At 41.5% G+C, this 27,502-nt stretch overlaps 1 protein-coding gene across 3 annotated transcripts in view; it reads right to left on the bottom strand.

Moving 5' to 3' along the window:
* mfsd12a (major facilitator superfamily domain containing 12a) overlaps positions 1-21,538 on the bottom strand; it is a 37,904-nt gene extending 16,366 nt beyond the window's left edge. Inside the window, exons 1-5 of one of the 3 annotated variants that reach the window (XM_065013850.1) lie at positions 20,679-21,538; positions 18,030-18,240; positions 11,821-11,953; positions 9,014-9,241; positions 7,981-8,073 (exon numbers count right to left, since the gene is read on the bottom strand). In XM_065013850.1, the coding sequence (XP_064869922.1) occupies positions 7,981-8,073; positions 9,014-9,241; positions 11,821-11,953; positions 18,030-18,240; positions 20,679-20,949 (936 nt within the window). In that variant the 5' untranslated portion in view covers positions 20,950-21,538. The remainder of the gene's footprint in view (positions 1-7,980; positions 8,074-9,013; positions 9,242-11,820; positions 11,954-18,029; positions 18,241-20,678) is intronic. The other 2 variants (XM_065013848.1, XM_065013849.1) reach the window with 2 other exon arrangements.
* Between the last annotated feature and the right edge of the window lie 5,964 nt (positions 21,539-27,502).

Raw genomic sequence — 27,502 nt, 5'->3', positions numbered from 1 at the left:
GTATAGTTACAGGTATAGTTATAATTACAGGTATAGTTGTAATTATAGGTACAGGTATAGTTATAATTATAGGTACAGGTATAGTTATAATTATAGGTACAGGTATAGTTGTAATTATAGTTACAGGTATAGTTGTAATTATAGGTACAGGTATAGTTATAATTACAGGTACAGGTATAGTTATAATTATAGGTACAGGTATAGTTATAATTATAGGTATAGTTATAGTTACAGGTATAGTTGTAATTATAGTTACAGGTATAGTTGTAATTATAGGTACAGGTATAGTTATAATTATAGGTACAGGTATAGTTGTAATTATAGTTACAGGTATAGTTGTAATTATAGGTACAGGTATAGTTATAATTACAGGTACAGGTATAGTTATAATTATAGGTACAGGTATAGTTATAATTATAGTTACAGGTATAGTTATAATTATAGGTACAGGTATAGTTATAATTATAGGTACAGGTATAGTTATAATTACAGGTACAGGTATAGTTATAATTTTAGGTACAGGTATAGTTATAATTATAGGTACAGGTATAGTTATAATTACAGGTACAGGTATAGTTATAATTATAGGTACAGGTATAGTTATAATTAGGTACAGGTATAGTTATAATTATAGGTACAGGTATAGTTATAATTTACAGGTATAGTTATAATTTTAGGTACAGGTATAGTTATAATTATAGGTATAGTTATAGTTACAGGTATAGTTATAATTTTAGGTACAGGTATAGTTATAATTACAGGTACAGGTATAGTTATAATTATAGGTACAGGTATAGTTATAATTATAGGTACAGGTATAGTTATAATTACAGGTACAGGTATAGTTATAATTATAGGTACAGGTATAGTTATAATTTTAGGTACAGGTATAGTTATAATTATAGGTACAGGTATAGTTATAATTACAGGTACAGGTATAGTTATAATTATAGGTACAGGTATAGTTATAATTACAGGTACAGGTATAGTTATAATTTTAGGTACAGGTATAGTTATAATTATAGGTATAGTTATAGTTACAGGTATAGTTATAATTATAGGTACAGGTATAGTTATAATTATAGTTACAGGTATAGTTATAATTATAGGTACAGGTATAGTTATAATTTTAGGTACAGGTATAGTTATAATTTTAGGTACAGGTATAGTTATAATTATAGTTATAGTTATAGTTACAGGTATAGTTATAATTATAGTTACAGGTATAGTTATAATTATAGTTACAGGTATAGTTATAATTACAGGTATAGTTGTAATTATAGGTACAGGTATAGTTATAATTATAGGTACAGGTATAGTTATAATTACAGGTATAGTTATAATTATAGGTACAGGTATAGTTATAATTATAGGTACAGGTATAGTTATAATTACAGGTATAGTTACAGGTATAGTTATAATTATAGGTACAGGTATAGTTATAATTACAGGTATAGTTACAGGTATAGTTATAATTATAGGTACAGGTATAGTTGTAATTATAGGTACAGGTATAGTTATAATTATAGGTATAGTTACAGGTATAGTTATAATTACAGGTATAGTTACAGGTATAGTTATAATTACAGGTACAGGTATAGTTATAATTTTAGGTACAGGTATAGTTATAATTATAGGTATAGTTATAGTTACAGGTATAGTTATAATTATAGGTACAGGTATAGTTATAATTATAGGTACAGGTATAGTTATAATTTTAGGTACAGGTATAGTTATAATTTTAGGTACAGGTATAGTTATAATTACAGGTATAGTTATAATTATAGGTACAGGTATAGTTATAATTATAGGTACAGGTATAGTTATAATTACAGGTACAGGTATAGTTATAATTTTAGGTACAGGTATAGTTATAATTATAGGTATAGTTATAGTTACAGGTATAGTTATAATTTTAGGTACAGGTATAGTTATAATTACAGGTACAGGTATAGTTATAATTATAGGTACAGGTATAGTTATAATTATAGGTACAGGTATAGTTATAATTACAGGTACAGGTATAGTTATAATTATAGGTACAGGTATAGTTATAATTTTAGGTACAGGTATAGTTATAATTATAGGTACAGGTATAGTTATAATTACAGGTACAGGTATAGTTATAATTATAGGTACAGGTATAGTTATAATTATAGTTACAGGTATAGTTATAATTTTAGGTACAGGTATAGTTATAATTATAGGTATAGTTATAGTTACAGGTATAGTTATAATTATAGGTACAGGTATAGTTATAATTATAGTTACAGGTATAGTTATAATTATAGGTACAGGTATAGTTATAATTTTAGGTACAGGTATAGTTATAATTTTAGGTACAGGTATAGTTATAATTATAGTTATAGTTATAGTTACAGGTATAGTTATAATTATAGTTACAGGTATAGTTATAATTATAGTTACAGGTATAGTTATAATTACAGGTATAGTTGTAATTATAGGTACAGGTATAGTTATAATTATAGGTATAGTTATAATTATAGGTACAGGTATAGTTATAATTATAGGTACAGGTATAGTTATAATTACAGGTATAGTTACAGGTATAGTTATAATTATAGGTACAGGTATAGTTATAATTACAGGTATAGTTACAGGTATAGTTATAATTATAGGTACAGGTATAGTTGTAATTATAGGTACAGGTATAGTTATAATTATAGGTATAGTTACAGGTATAGTTATAATTACAGGTATAGTTACAGGTATAGTTATAATTACAGGTACAGGTATAGTTATAATTTTAGGTACAGGTATAGTTATAATTATAGGTATAGTTATAGTTACAGGTATAGTCATAATTATAGGTACAGGTATAGTTATAATTATAGGTACAGGTATAGTTATAATTTTAGGTACAGGTATAGTTATAATTTTAGGTACAGGTATAGTTATAATTACAGGTATAGTTATAATTATAGTTACAGGTATAGTTATAATTATAGTTACAGGTATAGTTATAATTACAGGTATAGTTATAATTATAGGTACAGGTATAGTTATAATTATAGGTACAGGTATAGTTATAATTATAGGTACAGGTATAGTTATAATTTTAGGTACAGGTATAGTTATAATTACAGGTATAGTTACAGGTATAGTTATAATTATAGGTACAGGTATAGTTGTAATTATAGGTACAGGTATAGTTATAATTATAGGTATAGTTACAGGTATAGTTATAATTATAGGTACAGGTATAGTTATAATTATAGGTACAGGTATAGTTATAATTACAGGTATAGTTATAATTATAGTTACAGGTATAGTTATAATTATAGTTACAGGTATAGTTATAATTACAGGTATAGTTATAATTATAGGTACAGGTATAGTTATAATTATAGGTACAGGTATAGTTATAATTATAGTTACAGGTATAGTTATAATTATAGTTACAGGTATAGTTATAATTACAGGTATAGTTATAATTATAGGTACAGGTATAGTTATAATTATAGGTACAGGTATAGTTATAATTATAGGTACAGGTATAGTTATAATTTTAGGTACAGGTATAGTTATAATTACAGGTATAGTTACAGGTATAGTTATAATTATAGGTACAGGTATAGTTGTAATTATAGGTACAGGTATAGTTATAATTATAGGTATAGTTACAGGTATAGTTATAATTATAGGTACAGGTATAGTTATAATTATAGGTACAGGTATAGTTGTAATTATAGGTACAGGTATAGTTATAATTACAGGTATAGTTATAATTATAGGTACAGGTATAGTTGTAATTATAGGTACAGGTATAGTTATAATTATAGGTACAGTTTCAGAAGTGTGTAAAGCCCTGAAATATTTTTTAAATATTTTTTATCCCCTGGCCCTAATGAACTAGCCCCCCGACTCCTACACCTAGCTGCAGACATCATTGCTCCCCACTTCTTTGGGACTGGGGGGGCAGTATTGACTAGCTTGGATAATAAGGTGCTCAGAGTAAACTGCCTGCTACTCAGGCCCAAAAGCTAGAATATGCATATAATTAGTAGATGTGGGTAGAAATCACCCTGAAGTTTCTAAAACTGTTTGAATGATGTCTGTGAGTATAACAGAACTCGTATGGCAGGCAAAAACCTGAGAAAAAAATCCAACCAGGAAGTGGGAAATCTGAGGTTTGTAGTTTTTCAAGTCATTGCCTATCGAATATACAGTGTCTATGGGGTCATATTGCATTTCCCACGATGCTTCTACTAAATGTCAACAGTCTTTAGAACCTTGTTTGAGGCTTCTAGTGTGAAGGAGGAGAGAATGAGAACTGATTGAGTAAGAGGTCTGGCAGAATGAGTTTGGATTTGTGAACTAAACGTGCGAATAAGGAGGTATTTGGATGTTTGTTTGAGACAATGCATTTTTGAACACAACACACCAATTTCAAATGAGGTTTTTGGACAGAAAGATTAACTTTATCGAACAAAACACACATTTATTGTGTAACATGGAGTCCTGTGAGTGTCATCTGATGAAGATCAAAGGTTGGTGATTAATTTAATCGCTATTTCTGACATTTGTGAGGGCTCTCCTTGGCTGGAAAATGGCTTTCTGTGACTAGGTGCTGACCTAACATAATCATTTGGTGTGCTTTCGCCTTAAAGCCTATTTGAAATCGGACACTGTGGCTGGATTTACAAGAAGTTTATCTTTTAAATGGTGTAAAATACTTCTATGTTTGAGGAATTTTAAATATGGGGTTTCTGTTGTTTGTATTTGGCGCCCTGCAATTTCACTGGCTGTTGACAGGTGGGACGCTACCATCCCACATATCCTAGAGAGGTTAACATGTATTTTTAACCTCACGCATGATGTTAAGGAAATCCCCAAGTTATGGAAATCTGCTTTTGAACTGCCTCTCCTGAAAGGTGGAGATCCTTTGCTAACTTGACAACTATCGACCCATATCAAAATTGTCTGTACTTGTCAAAGGTACTGGAGTCCTTAGTTAGTAGGCAGCTGAAGGACTACTTCCAAGAAAACAACATCTTAAATGGAATGCAATCAGGTTTTAGGTCTGGCCACAGCACTGTTTCAGCAACATTGAAGGTTTTAAATGACATCCACTGTGCTCTTGATAAGAAGTTACATTGTGTGTCTGTTTTTATTGATTTGTCAAAGGCTTTTGACACCGTGGACCATGCTGTGTTAGTGCAAAGGTTAAAATGTTGTGGAATTACTGGTCATGCTCTAGATTGGTTTATAAATTACCTATCACAATGTGTAATGGTGGATGGTTGTAAATCTGAGTCCATAGAGGTGTGCTCAGGTGTTCCGCAAGGTTCTATTTTGGGCCCACTGTTGTTCATTTTGTATATCAACAACATTGGGGATCTTATTGAAACAGCGGATGTTCATTTTTATGCAGATAATACTGTTCTTTATTCAAGTGGTAGTAGTTTATCTTTATCTTTTGAAAATGCCCAAAGAGCATTTCACATCATACAACAGAATCTGTATGATTTAAAGCTGGTACTAAATTCGGGTAAAACAAAAGGCATGGTATTTTCAAATGTCAGGCATGTTACTAATCATGTCATTGCTACATCGGGTGGACATACTATAGAGCAAGTTAAAGTGTACAAATATTTGGGTGTGTGGGTTGATGATAAGCTGAGCTTCACTGTGCATGTAGAGAACTTGATAAGGAAGCTCAAGCTGAAAATAGGGTTTTATTAACGGCATAAGGCTTGTTTTTCTTTTGAGGCCAGGAAGGAGCTGGTACGATGTACATTACTGTCGGTTTTAGATTGTAGTGATGTTATATATATATATATATGCAGGCCTCGGCCACTACCCTGAGAGCACTTGATTCAGTGTATCATGCAGCCCTCAGGTTCATTTCAAATCAGAAACGTCTAACACATCATTGTGATCTCTACAGCGCTGTTGGCTGGTCGTCATTGACTTTGCGTTGTCCTAAACACTGGTATACACTGATTTAAAAGGCCATGTTGGGTAAAATGCCATTTTATCTCAAGTTCTTTTTTAGTCAGGTCAGTAAATAAATATCAATTACGTTCCCATTCTCATTTGCATCTAACAGTACCAAAAATTAGAACAGGTCATGGTAGAAATAGTTCTAGTTACTAAGCAACGTGGTTCTGGAATTCTCTCCTGAACATTTTAAAACGTGATGATCTGGTTTCATTGGTGGAGTTTAAACACTTGATCCATGTATATATCATAGAAGAGTGTTATTGTCTTTAGGACAGCTGTTTTTAGTCAAGATGTTTGTGTTTTTTATCGTAAAATGTTTTTGTTGTACTGTGTGTGTGTTTATAGTTGTGTTTAATGTTGTGTTAGTGTATGTATGTTGTTTTGTCTGACACGTTGTTCCCCCTGCTGCTATTGGACCAGGTCTCTCTTGGAAAAGACACGTTGTTCCCCCTACTGCTATTGGACCAGGTCTCTCTTGGAAAAGACACGTTGTTCCCCCTGCTGCTATTGGATCAGGTCTCTCTTGGAAAAGACACGTTGTTCCCCCTACTGCTATTGGATCAGGTCTCTCTTGGAAAAGAGATGTTATCTCAATTAGAAAAACCTGTATAAATAAAGGTTAAATAAAAATAATAGTTATCGGTATAGTTACAGGTATCGGTATAATTAAAGTTATCGGTATAGTGGTGTTACCTTTGGCAACATGAGAGTGTTGGTAAGGTACATGATGTTGTCACCTTTGGCAACATGAGAGTGTTGGTAAGGTACATGATGTTGTTACCTTTGGCAACATGAGAGTGTTGGTAAGGTACATGATGTTGTTACCTTTGGCAACATGAGAGTGTTGGTAAGGTACATGATGTTGTTACCTTTGGCAACATGAGAGTGTTGGTAAGGTACATGATGTTGTTACCTTTGGCAACATGAGAGTGTTGGTAAGGTACATGATGTTGTTACCTTTGGCAACATGAGAGTGTTGGTAAGGTACATGATGTTGTCACCTTTGGCAACATGAGAGTGTTGGTAAGGTACATGATGTTGTTACCTTTGGCAACATGAGAGTGTTGGTAAGGTACATGATGTTGTTACCTTTGGCAACATGAGAGTGTTGGTAAGGTACATGATGTTGTTACCTTTGGCAACATGAGAGTGTTGGTAAGATACATGATGTTGTCACCTTTGGCAACATGAGAGTGTTGGTAAGGTACATGATGTTGTCACCTTTGGCAACATGAGAGTGTTGGTAAGATACATGATGTTGTCACCTTTGGCAACATGAGAGTGTTGGTAAGGTACATGATGTTGTTACCTTTGGCAACATGAGAGTGTTGGTAAGGTACATGATGTTGTTACCTTTGGCAACATGAGAGTGTTGGTAAGGTACATGATGTTGTTACCTTTGGCAACATGAGAGTGTTGGTAAGGTACATGATGTTGTTACCTTTGGCAACATGAGAGTGTTGGTAAGGTACATGATGTTGTTACCTTTGGCAACATGAGAGTGTTGGTAAGGTACATGATGTTGTTACCTTTGGCAACATGAGAGTGTTGGTAAGGTACATGATGTTGTCACCTTTGGCAACATGAGAGTGTTGGTAAGGTACATGATGTTGTTACCTTTGGCAACATGAGAGTGTTGGTAAGGTACATGATGTTGTTACCTTTGGCAACATGAGAGTGTTGGTAAGGTACATGATGTTGTTACCTTTGGCAACATGAGAGTGTTGGTAAGGTACATGATGTTGTCACCTTTGGCAACATGAGAGTGTTGGTAAGATACATGATGTTGTCACCTTTGGCAACATGAGAGTGTTGGTAAGGTACATGATGTTGTTACCTTTGGCAACATGAGAGTGTTGGTAAGGTACATGATGTTGTTACCTTTGGCAACATGAGAGTGTTGGTAAGGTACATGATGTTGTTACCTTTGGCAACATGAGAGTGTTGGTAAGGTACATGATGTTGTTACCTTTGGCAACATGAGAGTGTTGGTAAGATACATGATGTTGTTACCTTTGGCAACATGAGAGTGTTGGTAAGATACATGGAGATGTACGTCTGAGACACGTTCACTATCAGTCTGGTGGACATGTAGAGAAACGCTACCTGGACAGGACAGAAGGAAAAAAGGAAAATACAGGAACGATTAACATGGGTTAAAAACACAGCTATTAACATAGGCAGGCTGTTTCAGTGTTACCTGGTAAAAGGCAGGCATGTTTCAGTGTTACCTGGTAAAAGGCAGGCTGTTTCAGTGTTACCTGGTAAAAGGCAGGCTGTTTCAGTGTTACCTGGTAAAAGGCAGGCTGTTTCAGTGTTACCTGGTAAAAGGCAGGCTGTTTCAGTGTTACCTGGTAAAAGGCAGGCTGTTTCAGTGTTACCTGGTAAAAGGCAGGCTGTTTCAGTGTTACCTGGTAAAAGGCAGGCTGTTTCAGTGTTACCTGGTAAAAGGCAGGCTGTTTCAGTGTTACCTGGTAAAAGGCAGGCTGTTTCAGTGTTACCTGGTAAAAGGCAGGCTGTTTCAGTGTTACCTGGTAAAAGGCAGGCTGTTTCAGTGTTACCTGGTAAAAGGCAGGCTGTTTCAGTGTTACCTGGTAAAAGGCAGGCGTGTTTCAGTGTTACCTGGTAAAAGGCAGGCTGTTTCAGTGTTACCTGGTAAAAGGCAGGCGTGTTTCAGTGTTACCTGGTAAAAGGCAGGCTGTTTCAGTGTTACCTGGTAAAAGGCAGGCTGTTTCAGTGTTACCTGGTAAAAGGCAGGCTGTTTCAGTGTTACCTGGTAAAAGGCAGGCGTGTTTCAGTGTTACCTGGTAAAAGGCAGGCGTGTTTCAGTGTTACCTGGTAAAAGGCAGGCTGTTTCAGTGTTACCTGGTAAAAGGCAGGCTGTTTCAGTGTTACCTGGTAAAAGGCAGGCTGTTTCAGTGTTACCTGGTAAAAGGCAGGCTGTTTCAGTGTTACCTGGTAAAAGGCAGGCTGTTTCAGTGTTACCTGGTAAAAGGCAGGCTGTTTCAGTGTTACCTGGTAAAAGGCAGGCGTGTTTCAGTGTTACCTGGTAAAAGGCAGGCTGTTTCAGCCAGCATTTCCACCTCAGCAGCGACTGGACGGGGGCGGCAGCCTGAGGGCGAGGGATAAGGGGCCGGCGCTCTCCTTGCTCTTCTTCTTCATCATCCTCCTCTTCTCTCTTCTCTTCCCCTGCTCCCCCCTTCTCTTCCCGTGTGCCCAGGTGAAAGAGGACAGAGAAAAGAGCACCGATACCCAGCACGATGAGGCTCAGGTTCTGAAAGAAAAAATAGAGAATGAAAAGTACAAATGGAAACGTAAATATCTCCTCTTCATCTCCTCCCTGAAGGATAGACGTAAACATCTCCTCTTCATCTCCTCCCTGAGGTTGTCTACTATTGGTGTACATTTATTTATTTATTTATTTATTTTGAATAACACTGTTCAAATGACGTACTGAAGGTCTAGCATGAGCCTACAGTGCATTTCAACAAGCACTTCCTATTACAAAACAAGCACTTCCTATTACAAACATGAGGAAGAAGATATCATCATCATCAAGATAATGAGTTGTGAATGGTTGTGGTTATACGCACATTCTTTTAAAAAAAAGTTTAAGATAAAATTGTATCATGATTTTGCATTAACTATACAGGAAACAATAGACAATCTGAGGCCAACCCTGATCTACTCATCTATGGGGTAATGTATGGCTCTACTCACCCTGAATATAGGGATATCTATGAGGTAATGTATGGCTCTGTTCACCCTGAATATAGGGATATCTATGAGGTAATGTATGGCTCTGTTCACCCTGAATATAGGGATATCTATGAGGTAATGTATGGCTCTGAATATAGGGATATCTATGAGGTAATGTATGGCTCTGTTCACCCTGAATATAGGGATATCTTTGAGGTAATGTATGGCTCTGTTCACCCTGAATATAGGGATATCTATGAGGTAATGTATGGCTCTGAATATAGGGATATCTATGAGGTAATGTATGGCTCTGCTCACCCTGAATATAGGGATATCTATGGGGTAATGTATGGCTCTGTTCACCCTGAATATAGGGATATCTATGAGGTAATGTATGGCTCTGAATATAGGGATATCTATAAGGTAATGCATGGCTCTGTTCATCCTGAATATAGGGATATCTATGAGGTAATGTATGGCTCTGTTCACCCTGAATATAGGGATATCTATGAGGTAATGTATGGCTCTGAATATAGGGATATCTATGAGGTAATGTATGGCTCTGCTCACCCTGAATATAGGGATATCTATGGGGTAATGTATGGCTCTGTTCACCCTGAATATAGGGATATCTATGAGGTAATGTATGGCTCTGAATATAGGGATATCTATGAGGTAATGCATGGCTCTGTTCATCCTGAATATAGGGATATCTTTGAGGTAATGTATGGCTCTGTTCACCCTGAATATAGGGATATCTATGAGGTAATGTATGGCTCTGAATATAGGGATATCTATGAGGTAATGTATGGCTCTGCTCACCCTGAATATAGGGATATCTATGGGGTAATGTATGGCTCTGTTCACCCTGAATATAGGGATATCTATGAGGTAATGTATGGCTCTGAATATAGGGATATCTATGAGGTAATGCATGGCTCTGTTCACCCTGAATATAGGGATATCTATGAGGTAATGTATGGCTCTGTTCACCCTGAATATAGGGATATCTATGAGGTAATGTATGGCTCTGCTCACCCTGAATATAGGGATATCTATGGGGTAATGTATGGCTCTGTTCACCCTGAATATAGGGATATCTATGAGGTAATGTATGGCTCTGAATATAGGGATATCTATGAGGTAATGCATGGCTCTGTTCATCCTGAATATAGGGATATCTATGGGGTAATGTATGGCTCTGTTCACCCTGAATATAGGGATATCTATGAGGTAATGTATGGCTCTGAATATAGGGATATCTATGAGGTAATGTATGGCTCTGCTCACCCTGAATATAGGGATATCTATGGGGTAATGTATTGCTCTGTTCACCCTGAATATAGGGATATCTATGAGGTAATGTATGGCTCTGAATATAGGGATATCTATGAGGTAATGCATGGCTCTGTTCACCCTGAATATAGGGATATCTATGAGGTAATGTATGGCTCTGAATATAGAGATATCTATGAGGTAATGCATGGCTCTGTTCACCCTGAATATAGGGATATCTATGAGGTAATGTATGGCTCTGTTCACCCTGAATATAGGGATATCTATGAGGTAATGTATGGCTCTGTTCATCCTGAATATAGGGATATATATGAGGTAATGTATGGCTCTGTTCACCCTGAATATAGGGATATCTATGAGGTAATGTATGGCTCTGTTCACCCTGAATATAGGGATATCTATGAGGTAATGTATGGCTCTGAATATAGGGATATCTATGAGGTAATGCATGGCTCTGTTCACCCTGAATATAGGGATATCTATGGGGTAATGCATGGCTCTGTTCACCCTGAATATAGGGATATATATGAGGTAATGTATGGCTCTGAATATAGGGATATCTATGAGGTAATGTATGGCTCTGCTCACCCTGAATATAGGGATATCTATAAGGTAATGTATGGCTCTGCTCACCCTGAATATAGGGATATCTATGAGGTAATGCATGGCTCTGCTCACCCTGAATATAGGGATATCTATGGGGTAATGTATGGCTCTGCTCACCCTGAATATAGGGATATCTATAAGGTAATGTATGGCTCTGCTCACCCTGAATATAGGGATATCTATGAGGTAATGCATGGCTCTGCTCACCCTGAATATAGGGATATCTATAAGGTAATGCATGGCTCTGCTTACCCTGAATATAGGGATATCTATGGGCCCCAGAGTCTCGGTGAGAGAGGGGTCCTCGTCTGATCCGGTCTGGAAGTGGAACAGCAGATAGGCCACAGCGTACACTGTTATATTGGCCATCACTGTAAACGCATACCTGGGAGAGCAGAACAAGAGAGAATATTTTGCCATTTTAAAAAGCTAATTTCCTGCAATTCTACACATTTTGCCATGTCTTGTGTGTGTTCATGTGCTATTCCCGAAATGGCTAAATGCCTTTTATCCTCGCTTCGAGGCAAGCAACACTGAAGCATGCATGAGAGCACCATTTAACATCGATGGGGCTGTAGTGGAGCGGGGTCGAGAGTTTGAAGTTCCTTGCTGTCCACATCAACAAACTATCATGGTCCAAACACACCAAGTAAGTTGTGATGAGGGAACACCTTTTCCCCCTCAGAAGACTGAAAAGATTTGTCATGGGACCCAAGATCCTCAAGAAGTTATTACAGCTGCACCATCGAGAGCTTGCTGACCGGTTGCATCACTGCCCGGTACGGCAACTGCTCAGCAGCCGACCGTACGGCGCTACAGAGGGTTGTGCGTTGTTAGAGGTTCACCTAGGGGTCATGATAGGGGCTGGACCAAATGTTTGATGTATTAGAATAATTGATTATGCTGATGTTGTATTAATAGAAGGGGAAGGGTTATAAGACCCCTCCCTCACTACATTTATAGGGTCCTGGACTACAGAGTAACAATATATATACAGTAAGAGGTTTAATATTGTTCCACAGTACTTTTCTGGTCTTTCTGCCTCTTCTAAAAGAAACGGTCTGAGAAATGCGACTGTAGAGACAGAACTCAGTAAGAGATAAGGGACCAGTCAGACGTCCCACTATAAATCAACTTGGACATTATTTACTGCTAAGTATTTAGATAACACTAAAAACCTTGATTTATATAGCTGTGTAGGCATGGTTTTGGTCTCATGAGTAGAAGGTAATGATGTAGGCAGTGACATCACTAAGGCTGGACTTCAGGTTTAATAAAAGCAACTTCTATTTTGCAGAACTCGGAAACAGCTCTGTTCCTGATTATTAATTCAATTGCAGACAGAAATTGACAAAGGTTTTTTAATTATTTAATTAAAGATATTGTCATAATGCTAATTTCACCAATGATGATTGACAAGGAACAGGAAACAAACCCTAACAGCTTCCTGCCATCCAGGACCTCTATACCAGGCGGTGTCAGAGGAAGGCCCTACAGAGGGTAGTGTGTACAGCCCAGTACATCACTGTGGCCAAGCTTCCTGCCATCCAGGTGCTTTTACACCTGCATTGTTTGCTGTTTGGGGTTTTAGGCTGGGTTTCTGTACAGCACTTTGAGATATCAGCTGATGTACGAAGGGCTATATAAATAAATTTGATTTGATTTGATCCAGGACCTCTATACTAGGTGGTGTCAGAGGAAGGCACAAAAATTGTCAAAGACTCTAGTCACCCTAGTCATAGACTGTTCTCTCTGCTACCACACGGCAATCGCCAAGTCTAGGACCAAAAGGCTCCTTAACAGCTTCTACCCCCCAAGTCATAAGACTGCAGAGCAACTAATCAAATGGCCACCAGACTATTTGCATCGACACAGCCCCCCTTTGTTTTTACACTGCTGCTACTCGCTGTTTATCTAGGCATAGTCGCTTTACCCCTACTTACATGTACAAATCACCTCTAACCTGTACCCCCTGCACACTGACTCGGTACCGGTACCCCCTGTATATAACCTCCACACTGACTCAGTACTGGTACCCCCTATATATAGCCTCCACATTGACTCTGTACCGGTACCCCCTGTATATAACCTCCACACTGACTCAGTACTGGTACCCCCTGTATATAGCCTCCACATTGACTCTGTACCGGTACCCCCTGTATATAACCTCCACACTGACTCAGTACTGGTACCCCTATATATAGCCTCCATATTGACTCTGTACCGGTACCCCCTGTATATAACCTCCACACTGACTCTGTACCGGTACCCCCTGTATATAGCCTCCACACTGACTCAGTACTGGGACCCCCTGTATATAGCCTCCACACTGACTCAGTACTGGTACCCCCTGTATATAGCCTCCACATTGACTCTGTACTGGTACCCCCTGTATATAGCCTCCACACTGACTCTGTACTGGTACCCCCTGTATATAGCCTCCACATTGACTCTGTACTGGTACCCCCTGTATATAGCCTCCACACTGACTCTGTACTGGTACCCCCTGTATATAGCCTCCACACTGACTCAGTACTGGTACCCCCTGTATATAGCCTCCACATTGACTCTGTACCGTAACACCCTGTATATAGCCTCCACATTGACTCTGTACCGGTACCCCCTGTATATATCCTCCACATTGACTCTGTACCGGTACCCCCTGTATATAGCCTCCACAATGACTCTGTACTGGTACCCCCTGTATATAGCCTCCACATTGACTCAGTACCGTAACACCCTGTATATAGCCTCCACATTGACTCTGTACCGTAATATCCTGTATATAGCCTCCACATTGACTCTGTACTGGGACCTCCTGTATATAACCTCCACATTGACTCTGTACCGTAACACCCTGTATATAGCCTCCACGTTGACTCTGTACCGTAACACCCTGTATATAGCCTCCACATTGACTCAGTACCGTAACACCCTGTATATAGCCTCCACATTGACTCTGTACCGTAATATCCTGTATATAGCCTCCACATTGACTCTGTACCGGTACCCCCTGTATATAACCTCCACATTGACTCTGTACCGGTACCCCCTGTATATAGCCTCCACATTGACTCAGTACCGGTACCCCCTGTATATAGCCTCCACATTGACTCTGTACCGGTACCCCCTGTATATAGCCTCCACATTGACTCTGTATATAGCCTCCACATTGTACCCCCTGTATATAGCCTCCACATTGACTCTGTACCGGTACCCCCTGTATATAGCCTCCACATTGACTCTGTACCGGTACCCCCTGTATATAGCCTCCACATTGACTCTGTACTGGTACCCCCTGTATATAGCCTCCACATTGACTCTGTACCGGTACCCCCTGTATATAGCCTCCACATTGACTCTGTACTGGTACCCCCTGTATATAGCCTCCACATTGACTCTGTACTGGTACCCCCTGTATATATCCTCCACATTGACTCTGTACTGGTACCCCCTGTATATAGCCTCCACATTGACTCTGTACTGGTACCCCCTGTATATAGCCTCCACATTGACTCTGTACCGGTACCCCCTGTATATAGCCTCCACATTGACTCTGTACCGGTACCCCCTGTATATAGCCTCCACATTGACTCTGTACCGGTACCCCCTGTATATAGCCTCCACATTGACTCTGTACCGGTACCCCCTGTATATAGCCTCCACATTGACTCTGTACCGGTACCCCCTGTATATAGCCTCCACATTGACTCTGTACCGGTACCCCCTGTATATAGCCTCCACATTGACTCTGTACCGGTACCCCCTGTATATAGCCTCCACATTGACTCTGTACCGGTACCCCCTGTATATAGCCTCCACATTGACTCTGTACCGGTACCCCCTGTATATAGTCTCCACATTGACTCTGTACTGGTACCCCCTGTATATAGTCTCCACATTGACTCTGTACCTGTACACCCTGTATATAGCCTCCACATTGACTCTGTACCGGTACCCCCTGTATATAGCCTCCACATTGACTCTGTACCGGTACCCCCTGTATATAGCCTCCACATTGACTCTGTACCGGTACCCCCTGTATATAGCCTCCACATTGACTCTGTACCGGTACCCCCTGTATATAGCCTCCACATTGACTCTGTACCGGTACCCCCTGTATATAGTCTCCACATTGACTCTGTACCGGTACCCCCTGTATATAGCCTCCACATTGACTCTGTACCGGTACCCCCTGTATATAGCCTCCACATTGACTCTGTACCGTAACACCCTGTATATAGCCTCCGCATTGACTCTGTACCGTAACACCCTGTATATAGCCTCCACATTGACTCTGTACCGTAATACCCTGTATATAGCCTCCACATTGACTCTGTACCGGTACCCCCTGTATATAGCCTCCACATTGACTCTGTATCGGTACCCCCTGTATATAGCCTCCACATTGACTCTGTATCGGTACACCCTGTATATAGCCTCCACATTGACTCTGTACCGGTACACCCTGTATATAGCCTCCACATTGACTCTGTACCGGTACACCCTGTATATAGCCTCCACATTGACTCTGTACCGGTACACCCTGTATATAGCCTCCACATTGACTCTGTACCGGTACCCCCTGTATATAGCCTCCACATTGACTCTGTACTGGTACCCCCTGTATATAGCCTCCACATTGACTCTGTACTGGTACACCCTGTATATAGCCTCCACATTGACTCTGTACCGTAATACCCTGTATATAGCCTCCACATTGACTCTGTACCGGTACCCCCTGTATATAGCCTCCACATTGACTCTGTACTGGTACCCCCTGTATATAGCCTCCACATTGACTCTGTACTGGTACCCCCTGTATATAGCCTCCACACTGACTCTGTACTGGTACCCCCTGTATATAGCCTCCACATTGACTCTGTACTGGTACCCCCTGTATATAGCCTCCACATTGACTCTACCGGTACCCCCTGTATATAGCCTCCACATTGACTCTGTACCGTAATACCCTGTATATAGCCTCCACATTGACTCTGTACCGGTACCCCCTGTATATAGCCTCCACATTGACTCTGTACTGGTACCCCCTGTATATAGCCTCCACATTGACTCTGTACTGGTACCCCCTGTATATAGCCTCCACACTGACTCTACCGGTACCCCCTGTATATAGCCTCCACATTGACTCTGTACCGGTACCCCCTGTATATAGCCTCGTTATTGTTATTGTGTTAATTCTCTTTTTTTTAAACATTTTATTTCGCAAATAATTTAACTCTATTTTCTTAAAACTGCATGGTTGATTAAGGGCTTGTAAAGTAAGCATTTCACTGTAAGGTCTACACCTGTTGTATTCGGCACATGTGACAAATTAAATGTGATTTTATCAAATTTGATTGACCATGCAGACAATGTGTCTCATGGTCCAGGAACAACACCTGCTCCTTGAGGTACAGGGGGGGGGGGGGGGGGCTAGGGCGGGGCTAGGTCTGTGTGGAAAGCGGCATGGAGAGAGAGATGACTGAAAAACGTATGTTACACACAGCGTATCCCCTTTAACAAACCAAACATTATCCCCTAGCTCCATCCTGGTTGTTATTGACCTGTAAACAGTGAGCTCCATCCTGGTTGTTATTGACCTGTAAGCAGTGAGCTCCATCCTGGTTGTTATTTACCTGTAAGCAGTGAGCTCCATCCTGGTTGTTATTTACCTGTAAGCAGTGAGCTCCATCCTGGTTGTTATTTACCTGTAAGCAGTGAGCTCCATCCTGGTTGTTATTTACCTGTAAGCAGTGAGCTCCATCCTGGTTGTTATTGACCTGTAAGCAGTGAGCTCCATCCTGGTTGTTATTTACCTGTAAGCAGTGAGTTCCATCCTGGTTGTTATTTACCTGTAATCAGTGAGCTCCATCCTGGTTGTTATTTACCTGTAAGCAGTGAGCTCCATCCTGGTTGTTATTGACCTGTAAGCAGTGAGCTCCATCCTGGTTGTTATTGACCTGTAAGCAGTGAGCTCCATCCTGGTTGTTATTTACCTGTAAGCAGTGAGCTCCATCCTGGTTGTTATTTACCTGTAAGCAGTGAGCTCCATCCTGGTTGTTATTTACCTGTAAGCAGTGAGTTCCATCCTGGTTGTTATTTACCTGTAATCAGTGAGCTCCATCCTGGTTGTTATTTACCTGGTTGTTATTTACCTGTAAACAGTGAGCTCCATCCTGGTTGTTATTTACCTGTAAGCAGTGAGCTCCATCCTGGTTGCTATTTACCTGTAAGCAGTGAGCTCCATCCTGGTTGTTATTTACCTGGTTGTTATTTACCTGTAAGCAGTGAGCTCCATCCTGGTTGTTATTTACCTGTAAGCAGTGAGCTCCATCCTGGTTGTTATTTACCTGTAAGCAGTGAGCTCCATCCTGGTTGTTATTTACCTGTAAGCAGTGAGCTCCATCCTGGTTGTTATTTACCTGTAAGCAGTGAGCTCCATCCTGGTTGTTATTTACCTGTAAGCAGTGAGCTCCACCTTGGCGTGTTCGCAGGACACCAGCTCAGGGATGAGTGACAGGTGTGAGATCTGCGTGGCAGCCCAGCCGAATTGGAAGATGATGATGAATGGGATGAAGTACGTCAGGCTGACCCACTGAGAGGTGTACTGGTCACACCCCAGACACTGATTAAAGATGAACGCAAAGGACATCAGCACACTGACCGTACCTGGAGAGGGGGAGGGGATGTTACTGTTGACGTGTGTGTATCTCACTTCACTTTACCAACAGTAGCCCTGTTATTCATGACAATAAAGATTATTCTTACTCCGAACCGAATCCAATAAATAAAGAGGGGAGCGAGGTTAGCTCTATGAAGACATAACACAGCCCACAGGAAGGGGAATGAGGTCACAGCCCAGACACAGGAAGGGGAATGAGGTCACAGCCCAGACACAGGAAGGGGAATGAGTTCACAGGCCAGGCACAGGAAGGGGAATGAGTTCACAGGCCAGGCACAGGGAGGGGAATGAGTTCACAGGCCAGGCACAGGAAGGGGAATGAGGTCACAGCCCAGGCACAGGAAGGGGAATGAGGTCACAGCCCAGGCACAGGAAGGGGAATGAGGTCACAGCCCAGGCACAGGAAGGGGAATGAGGTCACAGCCCAGACACAGGAAGGGGAATGAGGTCACAGCCCAGACACAGGAAGGGGAATGAGGTCACAGCCCAGGCACAGGAAGGGGAATGAGGTTACAGCCCAGGCACAGGAAGGGGAATGAGGTTACAGCCCAGGCACAGGAAGGGGAATGAGGTCACAGCCCAGACACAGGAAGGGGAATGAGGTCACAGCCCAGACACAGGAAGGGGAATGAGGAAAAGGAAAGAACATGAAGGAGATAAGCACACTGCTCATCCCTGGAGGGAGAGCGAAGGCGTTGTGCAAACATTGATGTGGAGGCGTATATCCCAGCCCAGCACTGACACACCTGATTCAACTAATCTAAGGCTTGATGATGATTTGTTTTAGCAGCTGTGTTAGTGCTGGGCTAGAACAAAAGCCTGCACACCCAGTGGGTCTCATGCAGGAGCAGGCCTGATCATCACAGCCCACTGATCCCAGGTAGGGTGACCTGTCTAGCTCTGAGCTTCTTCAACCACCTGATAGCACATAGCTGTCTGGTAACCTCATAGCTGTCTGGTAACCTGATAGCACATAGCTGTCTGGTAACCTGATAGCACATAGCGGTCTGGTAACCTCATAGCACATAGCTGTCTGGTAACCTCATAGCACATAGCTGTCTGGTAACCTGATAGCACATAGCGGTCTGGTAACCTGATAGCACATAGCTGTCTGGTAACCTCATAGCACATAGCTGTCTGGTAACCTGATAGCACATAGCTGTCTGGTAACCTGATAGCACATAGCGGTCTGGTAACCTCATAGCACATAGCTGTCTGGTAACCTGATAGCACATAGCTGTGTGGTAACCTGATAGCACATAGCTGTCTGCTGTCTGCTAACCTCATAGCACATAGCCGTCTGGTAACCTCATAGCACATAGCTGTCTGCTGTCTGGTAACCTCATAGCACATAGCTGTCTGCTGTCTGGTAACCTCATAGCACATAGCTGTCTGGTAACCTCATAGCACATAGCTGTCTGGTAACCTCATAGCACATAGCTGTCTGCTGTCTGGTAACCTCATAGCACATAGCTGTCTGGTAACCTGATAGCACATAGCTGTCTGGTAACCTGATAGCACATAGCTGTCTGGTAACCTGATAGCACATAGCTGTCTGGTAACCTGATAGCACATAGCTGTCTGGTAACCTCATAGCACATAGCTGTCTGGTAACCTCATAGCACATAGCTGTCTGGTAACCTCATAGCACATAGCTGTCTGGTAACCTGATAGCACATAGCGGTCTGGTAACCTGATAGCACATAGCTGTCTGCTGTCTGGTAACCTCATAGCACATAGCTGTCTGGTAACCTCATAGCACATAGCTGTCTGGTAACCTCATAGCACATAGCTGTCTGGTAACCTCATAGCACATAGCTGTCTGGTAACCTCATAGCACATAGCTGTCTGGTAACCTCATAGCACATAGCTGTCTGGTAACCTGATAGCACATAGCTGTCTGCTGTCTGGTAACCTCATAGCACATAGCGGTCTGGTAACCTCATAGCACATAGCTGTCTGGTAACCTCATAGCACATAGCTGTCTGGTAACCTCATAGCACATAGCTGTCTGCTGTCTGGTAACCTCATAGCACATAGATGTCTGCTAACCTCATAGCACATAGCTGTCTGCTAACCTCATAGCACATAGCTGTCTGCTAACCTGAATTGCACAAACTACCAAGGAACGGTCTGGCAGCACCTGAACGCAGGCATGTGGCCTGTGTTGTGAACTCACTTCCTTATGAATGACTCAGCTTAAAGTTTGGTCACAAGACTACAAGTGTTCAGTTCAACACATGTTATTGGCAAGGTAACAGAATAGCCTTTCTTGTGCTTTTATTGTGGGCCTAGAATGGTACGGAATACATACATTGGCAATTGTAAGATCCAAAAAGTACATAATTTGACTAATTCATAATTGTATCATAATTACAGTGTAGCAATCAACCAATGCACCTATATGAAACAGGTATTCACTCACCCACTAAATGCCATGTCTTCCTCTTGCCGTATGTCCCACACCCCGGCGTCCGGTCCGACTCGTAGCCGATAAGGGGTGTGCAGACCCCGTCCGCTATCTGCCCCACCAGCAGTAACACACCTGCATAGGTGTTTTGAAAGCCCAGCACGGAGTGGTAGTACACCAACAGGTAGGTGAACCACATAGACGCACACAAATCGTTCAGAAAGTGTCCCACAGCGTAACTCAGCCGCTGACAAAAAGGCAGAGACCTCTGTGTATAGTCTGACATGATTGTTTCGAGAATATTAGGTTATTTTCTGAAAAATATATCTATTCTAATTATAGTCAAATTGTTGTTGGAAGATATTTTGATTACCTAATATGTTCGCCTAAATACGATCAAATAGGTTGAATATCTGAATACTCAACAAGCAAAAATAGAATTCCACATTGAAAACAAATATTAGGTCCTACTTGTGTGAGTACAGATCGTTATTCCCCAACATGTCCGTGTCCATCTGATCACACGTAGCGTTTCCTTACGATCAAGCTGACTGTTATAAAGAGAGAGAAAAAAAATCTCTATATATTCAGGCATCTAACAAAACACCTCAACCACTGTCCTTACCTCAGTCAACCCCGTAACCAGATTACGGTTAACTTGTTAAAGTAAAGTAACGCCTCGACACTTCCCCATTCATTACATATATCACCCGTTTCACAGACATATCTCGCTAGTCGATTTAGAGACAATACGGATTGAATTCCAACGATATTCGCCGGCTCGTTATTCTTTGAAGAAAACATACACTATGACTCTGTTTCATAACAACAACAATGCCCGACAGCGTTCCGATGAAATGAAGGGGAAGACCGGGGCCCCTTTCCCGTTCTGGACCAATAGGAACGCAGGTTTGCGCTCCTCACACGTGATGCTGACAGATGTTTTTCCGGAAGAGGGATGACTTCATTCCTGATACACAAGTTCATTTGCATCTGTAATACATTGTTTCTTCTCAATTTAAAAATCAGATAAAATACATTGTTCAAACTTTTCATTACATTATTTTGTGATCGATTTAAGTTTAGAACTACACGTATAGGCTTTCTGTGCTAGATAATAGAGATACAAGTATGTGTCTAATTGGATACTGAAAGTGATTTCATCACTCAAGTCTAGACTCAGTCCAGTGAGCAACTATTTCCCACACAGGGTCAGAGTACATCACATGTTTTACTCTGAAGAGCTTTGTCAGCGTTCCTCATGTTTTTAGTCTGAAATAAAAGGTAATGATTATTTTGTCACAAGATGACTGTCCTGTATAACCTTGGCTTACCTACTCATCACTTTTACTAGGAGAATGTCAATACCGTAGGTCTGTGTGGGAAGCGACCATATAAAGTTGTTTTTACAATGCAAGTCTGCCTGTCTAGATAATACCAGAGATATTAACAGGTTTTGAGAATGCTTATACATTTTGAAAATTGACAAGATAAATGTTTTGTATTTTGAAATGGGACGTATGTATTTTTAATTTAACCTTTACTTAACTAGGCAAGTCGGTTAAGAACAAATTCTTATTTACAATGACGGCCTACCCCGGGCCAAACCTAGAAGACACTGGGCCAATTGTGTGCCGCCCTATGTGACTCCCAATCACGGCCGGATGTGATTCCGCAGTCCCTGGATTCGAACCAGGGACTGCAGTGACGCCTCTAGCACTGAGATGCAGTGTCTTAGACCACTGCACCACTCGGGAGTATTACTTTAATACCTCTACAGGATCAGTGTCCCTCCACCGGGACAGTTGAGCTCACGTGCACTAATGTGACTAGCATGACAGTTGTAAGTAACAACAAACTTTACAGGACATAGACATGTCTTATATGGGCAGAAAGCTTACATTATTGTTAATCTAACTGCCCTGTCCAATTTACAGTAGCTATTACAGTGAAATACCATGCTATTGTTTGAGGAGAGTCCACAACAACAAACCCTTTGTCACAGGTTTGATACATTCACCTCTGAAGGTAAATAATGTACTTACGTTCAGTAATCTGGCTCTGATTTGTCATCCTGAGGGTCCCAGAGATAAAATGTAGTAACTGGGTTCTCCAGGTTGAACCCCATGCTGTCTCTGGCTCCACACCCACCCCGCGCGGCCATCTAGATGTGGGAATGTTTGTGTGTAAGCTAATGATCCATCATGCATGACATTCCTGGTAGTGTGTAAATTTAAATGTATTTCCATAGCATGTTTGTATGTTCTCTATAGTTATGTACTTGAAAATGTATCAATTGACCAATTCGGCACATAATATTGTCCAGTATTGCCGAAACGTTGCACACACTGCTGCCATCTAGTGGCCAAAATCTAAATTGCACCTAGACTGAAATAAGCATGATGGCCCTTCTCTTGCATTTCCAAGATGAGAAAAAAAAGCACATGTTTTTTGGTTTGTATTATCTTTTACCTGATCTATTGTGTTATATTCTCCTACATGAATTTAACATTTCTACAAACTTCAAAGTGTTTCCTTTCAAATGGTATCAAGAATATGCATATCCTTGCTTCAGGTCCTGAGCTACAGGCAGTTAGATTTGGGTATGTCATTTTAGGTGTCCAATCCTTTTAAACTGGCACAAACTAAAACTTGCAGGTAACTGATTTGAACAAGCAACATAAAACCCATAAACACATAGGTTTCTGTCCCAAATGGCACCACAAATGGAATCCACTATTCCCTTTATAGTACACTACCTTTTGACCAGGGACCATAGTACTCTGCTCAAAAGTAAATGATCCCAGAATTCCATGTTTTCTTTATTTCTCCAAAGTGCAATTTTAAAGAAGAAATTAAATATCTGTTTCTCTCAATCCATCCTCAGTACCTGAGACCAGCCACCACATCCATCCTCAGTACCTGAGACCAGCCACCACATCTGTCCTCAGTACCTGAGACCAGCCACCACATCTGTCCTCAGTACCTGAGACCAGCCACCACATCTGTCCTCAGTATTTCTGTATTTCTTTCCTGTCTGTATGACACACTGTTATTCTGGAGTTCCTGTCTGTACGACACACTGTTATTCTGGAGTTCCTGTCTGTACGACACACTGTTATTCTGGAGTTCCTGTCTGTACGACACACTGTTATTCTGGAGTTCCTGTCTGTACGACACACTGTTATTCTGGAGTTCCTGTCTGTATGACACACTGTTATTCTGGAGTTCCTGTCTGTATGACACACTGTTATTCTGGAGTTCCTGTCTGTATGACACACTGTTATTCTGGAGTTCCTGTCTGTATGACACACTGTTATTCTAACTTCCTCACCATTTTAGATAAGCATGCTCCGTTCAAAAAATGCAGAACCAAGAACAGATACAGCCCTTGGTTCACTCCAGACCTGACTGCCCTCGACCAGCACAAAAACATCCTGTGGCGGACTGCAATAGCATCGAATAGTCCCCGTGATATGCAACTGTTCAGGGAAGTCAGGAACCAATACACGCAGTCAGTCAGGAAAGCTAAGGCCAGCTTCTTCAGGCAGAAGTTTGCATCCTGTAGCTCCAACTCCAAAAAGTTCTGGGACACTGTGAAGTCCATGGAGAACAAGAACACCTCCTCCCAGCTGCCCACTGCACTGAGGCTAGGTAACACGGTCACCACCGACAAATCCATGATTATCGAAAACTTCAACAAGCATTTCTCAACGGCTGGCCATGCCTTCCGCCTGGCTACTCCAACCTCGGCCAACAGCTCCGCCCCCCCCGCAGCTCCTCGCCCAAGCCTCTCCAGGTTCTCCTTTACCCAAATCCAGATAGCAGATGTTCTGAAAGAGCTGCAAAACCTGGACCCGTGCAAATCAGCTGGGCTTGACAATCTGGACCCTCTATTTCTGAAACTATCTGCCGCCATTGTCGCAACCCCTATTACCAGCCTGTTCAACCTCTCTTTCATATCGTCTGAGATCCCCAAGGATTGGAAAGCTGCCGCAGTCATCCCCCTCTTCAAAGGGGGAGACACCCTGGACCCAAACTGTTATAGACCTATATCCATCCTGCCCTGCCTATCTAAGGTTTTCGAAAGCCAAGTCAACAAACAGGTCACTGACCATCTCGAATCCCACCGTACCTTCTCCGCTGTGCAATCTGGTTTCCGAGCCGGTCACGGGTGCACCTCAGCCACGCTCAAGGTACTAAACGATATCATAACCGCCATCGATAAAAGACAGTACTGTGCAGCCGTCTTCATCGACCTTGCCAAGGCTTTCGACTCTGTCAATCACCATATTCTTATCGGCAGACTCAATAGCCTCGGTTTTTCGGATGACTGCCTTGCCTGGTTCACCAATTACTTTGCAGACAGAGTTCAGTGTGTCAAATCGGAGGGCATGCTGTCCGGTCCTCTGGCAGTCTCTATGGGGGTGCCACAGGGTTCAATTCTCGGGCCGACTCTTTTCTCTGTATATATCAATGATGTTGCTCTTGCTGCGGGCGATTCCCTGATCCACCTCTACGCAGACGACACCATTCTATATACTTTCGGCCCGTCATTGGACACTGTGCTATCTAACCTCCAAACGAGCTTCAATGCCATACAGCACTCCTTCCGTGGCCTCCAACTGCTCTTAAACGCGAGTAAAACCAAATGCATGCTTTTCAACCGATCGCTGCCTGCACCCGCATGCCCGACTAGCATCACCACCCTGGATGGTTCCGACCTTGAATATGTGGACATCTATAAGTACCTAGGTGTCTGGCTAGACTGCAAACTCTCCTTCCAGACTCACATCAAACATCTCCAATCGAAAATCAAATCAAGAGTCGGCTTTCTATTCCGCAACAAAGCCTCCTTCACTCACGCCGCCAAGCTTACCCTAGTAAAACTGACTATCCTACCGATCCTCGACTTCGGCGATGTCATCTACAAAATGGCTTCCAACACTCTACTCAGCAAACTGGATGCAGTCTATCACAGTGCCATCCGTTTTGTCACTAAAGCACCTTATACCACCCACCACTGCGACTTGTATGCTCTAGTCGGCTGGCCCTCGCTACATATTCGTCGCCAGACCCACTGGCTCCAGGTCATCTACAAGTCCATGCTAGGTAAAGCTCCGCCTTATCTCAGCTCACTGGTCACGATGGCAACACCCATCCGTAGCACGCGCTCCAGCAGGTGTATCTCACTGATCATCCCTAAAGCCAACACCTCATTTGGCCGCCTTTCGTTCCAGTACTCTGCTGCCTGTGACTGGAACGAACTGCAAAAATCGCTGAAGTTGGAGACTTTTATCTCCCTCACCAACTTCAAACATCAGCTATCCGAGCAGCTAACCGATCGCTGCAGCTGTACATAGTCTATTGGTAAACAGCCCACCCATTTTCACCTACCTCATCCCCATACTGTTTTTATACTGTTATTTATTTACTTTTCTGCTCATTTGCACACCAATATCTCTACCTGTACATGACCATCTGATCATTTATCACTCCAGTGTTAATCTGCTAAATTGTAATTATTCGCCTACCTCCTCATGCCTTTTGCACACATTGTATATAGACTGCCCCTTTTTTTCTACTGTGTTATTGACTTGTTAATTGTTTACTCCATGTGTAACTCTGTGTTGTTGTCTGTTCACACTGCTATGCTTTATCTTGGCCAGGTCGCAGTTGTAAATGAGAACTTGTTCTCAACTAGCCTACCTGGTTAAATAAAGGTGAAATAAAAAAATAAAAATTCTGGAGTTCCTGTCTGTATGACACACTGTTATTCTGGAGTTCCTGTCTGTATGACACACTGTTATTCTGGAGTTCCTGTCTGTATGACACACTGTTATTCTGGAGTTCCTGTCTGTATGACACACTGTTATTCTGGAGTTCCTGTCTGTATGACACACTGTTATTCTGGAGTTCCTGTCTGTATGACACACTGTTATTCTGGAGTTCCTGTCTGTATGACACACTGTTATTCTGGAGTTCCTGTCTGTATGACACACTGTTATTCTGGAGTTCCTGTCTGTACGACACACTGTTATTCTGGAGTTCCTGTCTGTATGACACACTGTTATTCTGGAGTTCCTGTCTGTACGACACACTGTTATTCTGGAGTTCCTGTCTGTATGACACACTGTTATTCTGGAGTTCCTGTCTGTACGACACACTGTTATTCTGGAGTTCCTGTCTGTACGACACACTGTTATTCTGGAGTTCCTGTCTGTACGACACACTGTTATTCTGGAGTTCCTGTCTGTACGACACACTGTTATTCTGGAGTTCCTGTCTGTACGACACACTGTTATTCTGGAGTTCCTGTCTGTACGATACACTGTTATTCTGGAGTTCCTGTCTGTACGACACACTGTTATTCTGGAGTTCCTGTCTGTACGACACACTGTTATTCTGGAGTTCCTGTCTGTACGACACACTGTTATTCTGGAGTTCCTGTCTGTACGACACACTGTTATTCTGGAGTTCCTGTCTGTACGACACACTGTTATTCTGGAGTTCCTGTCTGTACGACACACTGTTATTCTGGAGTTCCTGTCTGTACGACACACTGTTATTCTGGAGTTCCTGTCTGTACGACACACTGTTATTCTGGAGTTCCTGTCTGTACGACACACTGTTATTCTGGAGTTCCTGTCTGTACGACACACTGTTATTCTGGAGTTCCTGTCTGTACGACACACTGTTATTCTGGAGTTCCTTCTAGGCTCTTAATGTTGATCCCACAAATAAAAACGACTTTGTAAATGGAGCACATTGTTGTGTTACAGTTTAGTCTGTCCTCCTCTGTCAATGTTCAACACGTTAAAATGGAACACAGACAACAG

This window comes from Oncorhynchus nerka, linkage group LG9b, assembly GCF_034236695.1.
Source record: "Oncorhynchus nerka isolate Pitt River linkage group LG9b, Oner_Uvic_2.0, whole genome shotgun sequence".
NCBI classification, from domain to species: domain Eukaryota; kingdom Metazoa; phylum Chordata; class Actinopteri; order Salmoniformes; family Salmonidae; genus Oncorhynchus; species Oncorhynchus nerka.
The sequence above is the reverse complement of the archived record's forward strand: the minus strand, read 5'-3'. Positions and strand labels throughout refer to the sequence as shown.